The sequence below is a fragment of the Sprattus sprattus genome (genome assembly GCF_963457725.1).
Source record: "Sprattus sprattus genome assembly, chromosome: 14".
Taxonomy (NCBI): domain Eukaryota; kingdom Metazoa; phylum Chordata; class Actinopteri; order Clupeiformes; family Clupeidae; genus Sprattus; species Sprattus sprattus.
Window position 1 is genome coordinate 10,914,649 of NC_137912.1, and position 5,772 is coordinate 10,920,420.

The 5,772-nt window shown below is 47.3% G+C and overlaps 1 protein-coding gene across 1 annotated transcript; it reads right to left on the minus strand.

The window, feature by feature from the left end:
- Nucleotides 1–211: 211 nt before the first annotated feature.
- LOC308375303 (NXPE family member 3-like) lies at nt 212–4,167 on the minus strand (the record flags this gene model as incomplete). Its single annotated transcript, XM_080851380.1, has 6 exons — nt 212–600; nt 1,383–1,723; nt 2,098–2,301; nt 2,433–2,503; nt 2,649–3,064; nt 3,754–4,167. 6 exons carry the CDS (start codon nt 4,165–4,167, stop codon nt 406–408), a joined length of 1,641 nt encoding a protein of 546 aa, XP_080707506.1. The 3' UTR covers nt 212–405.
- Nucleotides 4,168–5,772: the final 1,605 nt, after the last annotated feature.

Here is a 5,772-nt window from a genome sequence, read left to right on the forward strand (position 1 = left end):
AGGTGGCCACAGTGTATAAGTCAGAGGGAGGGGTTTTAGGTATAAGAGATGGGTTTGACCAGAGATGTGTGGGCATTGTTGTTGGACATTTCATGAACATGGATTGCTTGTAACAATGCTCCCGCCCGATATCGTTAATAAATCTGCAGTACCACTCCAGTTGTCTGTAAGTCATTTTGACCACAGTGGCATGTATGGATACTGGGTTCAGAGTTGCAGTCTCTCATGGCCTTTGTGTTTTACGTCAGGGTGTCACAGGCCTGGAGTCCTGTAGTAGTACCTCAGCCTGCATGCTCCTATGTCCTGGCTGTGCATTGGGTGTTTTGGAGACGGGACTGCTGAGTGGACCAGAGAGACAAACTGGAATCAGGGGCAGTAGTGGGGGTAAGAGGAAGGGTAGTGTCCTTACTTGGGGCAGATAAAGGAGAGAAGTATGTCAATTTCGTTTTTAACAATAATTTGGGCAGGATGGATGTCCTCTTCGTTGTAGTGACAGGAGGTCATCTGCCACACGTCCAGGAAATAAACTCCCACGCCACGGAACGCTTCTCGCAGCAGTCGATCGAACTGCATGAGGAACCAATCACTGCTATAGATATTCTGCAAAATACACAGACACACACACAGACACACACACAGACACACACACAGACACACACACACACACACACACACACACAAACACACACACACACACAAACACACACACACAGACGCACACTCACACACACACACACACACACACATTATAAGATGAGCGTACAGCAGCCAAGAGGCTATTCTAGAGAGCTCTGAACTGTTCCATCTGTATGTCACATCAGGTGTGTGTGTGTATGTGTGTGTGTGTGTTTGTTCATGAGTGAATGTGAGTGATGCATATATTTTTGGATGGGTGTGTATGTTTTTAGTACCACTGTCAGATACACACACACTCACACATGCACAAGCAAATAGGGGCACATGCTCGCACGCCGATTCATGCACCCACATCATTAGGGAATTTGGTAATAATCCATGAGCAGCAGATACAGACAGAGGAGAAGGACTTCATAGAGGCAGACGTCCATTTTCTATCCCAGTAGCAAGGAGCCTAGGTGTGCTTTATGCTGATGCTGGGTGCAAGGTTATGGACATTTGAGTTCAACAGCCTAGACACACTAGGAGACACGCACTCACATGTGAGTCTAAACTGCCAGGTCCAGTGCATATGGTAAGAGAAGACTGCTCACAGTGCAGTACATACACAAACACAAGGATGCACACACTTCCACACTCACTCACACACAGACAGACACATGGAAACACACAATTACTTGTGAGTCTAAACTGCCCACTGTGGTATTTAATGCATGTGGTAAGAGAAGGCTGCTCCCGGTGCTCACCTTGTACCCTGTTGTGTTGGCGGACTTGATGATGACCTTGGTCTCCGGCGCCCGCCTCAGCAGCGCCACGACTGCGCGGCGGACCTGCGACACCCGGTAGGCGTAGTAGGATAGCGGGTAGTTGGTGAAGTGTGCCCACATGTCGAAGACGATGATGGTGTGCGGGCCACCGGCCATGCCATCGATCTCGTTGCTCATGTAGTGCAGCGACACCACCGGGGCCTTGGGGAGGCGCAGAGGGAGGCCGTGTGAGCGGAAGTGCAGGTCAATGTTGTTCTGCACGTCCACGGCCATATGGGGCCCAGAATGGTAAATGCCGTGGAGGTCCATACGCTTCAGAGCTGTGAGAAACAACAAAGTGTCATAACCACGCCTTTGCTTGATGGACAAACAGCTAGTGGTATATCTGTATATATACTGTATGTGTGAGTTCTACACAACAGCGAGTTGGTCAAAGATTTAAGATACATTTATTTACTGATTTCAAAATATAATTTAGACAGTTATATTATCATATAATAATGATGAAACCATGATGATGATAATAATATTTATATATAATATGAAGATAAAAGTAATATAAAGACGTTGGCCCATATTCCAGTGCATTCTGTTTCCGGTGTTTTCTAGTTTTCATTTACACAGTTTAGTCCCTGAAAGGAGAGTACTAAATCTTCTCCTGTGAGAAGCACAGTGTGATATTTGTGTGTCTTACTTGGCACAGCCAGGATGAGGTAGTCAAACCACTGTCTAAGGGTGGAGTCTCCCATAATGTAGATGTGCCTGTTCTTCAGACACTGGGCCGCGTCATCCTCTGCAAAATTACGGGCGGCACACACAAACGACGTCCAGACGTCGTTCATGTAGAACCCTGCTGGTATTGGTGTGGGCAGCCCAGGTTTACACGACTCTTTCGACCCTAAAGGAGAGACAGTATGGGAGCATGACGTGAGGGTTTTCATGTGTGGGTTTATGTGTATGCGTCGGTGTGTGTGTGTTTTGCACCAGGGTGGCTCTGCAGTCAGTTCCAAAGACAGTTGAAAAACATACCAATGGTTGTATTGGAGGCCATGACTCTAATTAAGCTTGAATCCCCCTTGAGCCACCGGTTCACATGTTGACTGTGGAGAGACAAAGCACTAAGCATCCTGCAGCTTAACTCTCACAGCACCAAGGTCATAGGTTCAATATGCACTTGATTACATTAAGAACTGTATACCTAAATGATACATAGCATCTCAATAAATACCAAACCCTCTTGCTCACCTGTCAAAGAGGACCTCCTCGAGGGCTGTCATGTGATTTTTGTAGCCACCCATGGAGTGTTCCATCAGGGCGCTGCATGGCAGAGTTGGGGGTTTGAGGCACTGCCACGTCAGCCTGGTGTTGGCATCATGGTACTCACAGCAGCAGTCCTTCTTGGAGCTCAGCACCAACCCCTCCCACTTGACGTTGCACTCCACCTTCTCCTCCACTCGAGCTCCCTGGGGGTTACTGCCCACGTAGTAGCCAGTGAAGAAACAGCGGTCGGAATCTGTGCTCCGGTGCCGCTGGAGGGCCTGCACGGCCTCGCTAGAGTGAATCAGGCGGACCGCCACCGACGCCTCGCCGGCCCACGGCAGGGTGAACCGGGCCGAGTAGGTACCGTTCAGGTGGTCCAGCACCTCTCCAAACACACCGGCCTAACATCCAGGGGGGAAAGTAAATTAAACAATCACTCATCTATCAAGAACTGTGTGCTCCCTGGCTTTGGTCCCTCGGCTGTCATTTATGGTGGGGGCAATGGGGAGACAACCCAGGGAGGACTGAGGGAGGAAGCTGCTATGTGGAAATATGGAGTGTCGAGGGATGAGTCCCTGGTCATGCTGCTAAGGAGGGCACTCGCAGACAGGTGTTAAAGCAAGAGGGCATAACATTAGCCAGTGCCGTGGAGGCATGGCGATCAGCAGAGCTGAGTGATTGGCAGTTGAGATTCATGCAGGAGGAGAGAGCTCATTTGGACAATGTCAATGTCATAGGGAAACAAAGCGGTTCCAATACATCTGTATGGACGAGATAATATCACAGCGGAGACAGATCCCAAGCCCCTCATAGAGACCCTCGGCGAGGCTATCCTTAACGCTCCCAAGTACTTGCAGAGCTTGCTCCTGGCTAGAGTAGGCTACTGACCTATACTATTACATGCAGTTTTCCCTATGTTATTGCAATAAGGAAGGGTATGGTGAGTGAGATGAGTAATTCTTGAATATATACAGTAGGCCTAGTGCCCCTCATGCTGTTATCAACCAATAACAGATTTGTGGAAACTAAATTAAACAAAATAATGAAATTAGCTGAACTGCATAGATGCCAAATAAATAAATAAAATTACCTTTAATTTGTTTGAAAAAACCCTTGCCATGAATAAATCCCCTCCGTAGCTTTTTGGAGTTTTGGTAAAGTCCTTGGCAACGATTGTGACGTAGAGCTCCTCCCCCACATAGTAACTGCCCTTGAGGTCATTAATAACGAAGGTTGAGTGGTCCGGACTGGTGCTAATCTGGTGGTCTGGTAATCCGGTAATCTGGCGGTCTGGTCCGGGCCAGTGGAGCAGCTTCAGCATCCGGTCCCACTCATCCTCACTGAAGCCCGGGTCATTTATGGCGGAGGCTGGAGAGACAGTTTGGTTGTTGGGCTTTGGTGTATGGTCAGGGAGTCCATCAGACCTGGGCATGTGCAGCTGCGGGAGGGAACTGGGAAGAGGCCGCCCATAGCTGCGGGAGGGGCCTGGGCAGTGGCCGCCCATGTATGTGTACCACATCACCTGAACAGACATAAACAATCAAACAAACAAACAGTCATTTCTCTCCCCAACATGCCCTGCATCATCCTGCAAAACCATGTCTGCTATTCTGCAGCAGAGCAATATCTAGGTGGACACCATAATTTGGGCCAGTGGTTGCACAATTAACAGACTTTTCAACTGAGTTCTTATATACTACTTACTGAAATACAGTGTCACATACATAGATTCTAATGCATGTGTGGCCACGGTTTTCTTAATGCATTATCTTTAGAGGTATATTTTGTTAGCAACATTATAGATGATACAAACCCGGGCCACTCATACCAAAATCAACCAGTGTACAACCCATGTCATACCCAGTTTGAGAGCTGACGAGCTAAACTTGGAAGTGGTATCTGTGGCTGTGGTATCTGTTAGAGCAGAGTTCACGATAATGTCTCTCCTAGGGCAGAACAGTCTCTCCTTCATACTATTCAGTGCAGCCCTTAAAGGCATCCAAAAGCTGAGCAAGCTTGTGGCAGACGAACAAACGAACAAATGAAATAGCCTGCTGAGGAGAGTCACGATTAAGACACATACTGGTGATGTTCTGTAAACAGTAACGTTCTCAGTGAATCAGGGCGCAGACAAACACAGCCATGTCCTTGGCTTAGCACACATATCATTGAAAAAATATACTCATCATCACCATCCTCTATCGGCGGCCTACATGGGCTATCCATCTACATTCTACACTATGCTATCAGCCCCTCCCTTAAAGGCACAGTCCACGATTCTGACAAAAGGTTGTTTGAGCTCCACAGCCAAACACAGTACATCCTTCCCTTCCCTGCTCCTGAAGCAACGTGTCTATTAGCTGGAATTGTTTATGTTGCCCATTTGAAGCTAAGTTAATCAATTGTCCTATTAGCCCGTTAACATTAGTGAGCTGATTGACAACAGGATGTAGGCTATCGGCTTGTCAGAGGCTGGTCAGCATCCAAATCATGAGGTTCATTTCAACCAGGCTAAACTTATCAGGGCAATTGCACGTGCACATCCTACTTCAAAAGGCAGGAAAGGTTGATCACCAAAGCAATGATTTTCTAACGGTATAATGGTTCTAAACTCAAAGAAAAAGGCCTCTTTTTTCCCCGCTGGCAAGCAGGAGATGAACATGTATGATTATGAAGTATACAGGGCCATGATCATGATGATGGCAAAATCCAACACCGCCAAGAGCAGAGCAAGACAAGAAGCTGTGTGTGTGGATGTCTATGGGCTGATATATGTATGAATACGTAACGGCAAGAGTGAGAGCATTGTTCAAAGCAAGGGCGTAGGTTTGCATATGGTCCATAGGGACTTGTCACAACCAAGGTTTGGGATAGACACAATTGCCCCACCAATATTAAGTTAATTTGACAGCCTGTTAGAAAAAATATATTTTGCACAACGTAGGCTATTTGCAAACTCATTCCTATTATGTTCGTTGCCCAGAAGAGTAACCAATAAATGGCCACATTTTCAAATGCACCCTCGAGCCTTTGAGACAAGATACTGTCATTTCATTGGCTGAAGTGCAAGGGCGTAGGTTTGCATAGGGTTCATAGGGACTAGCCACGA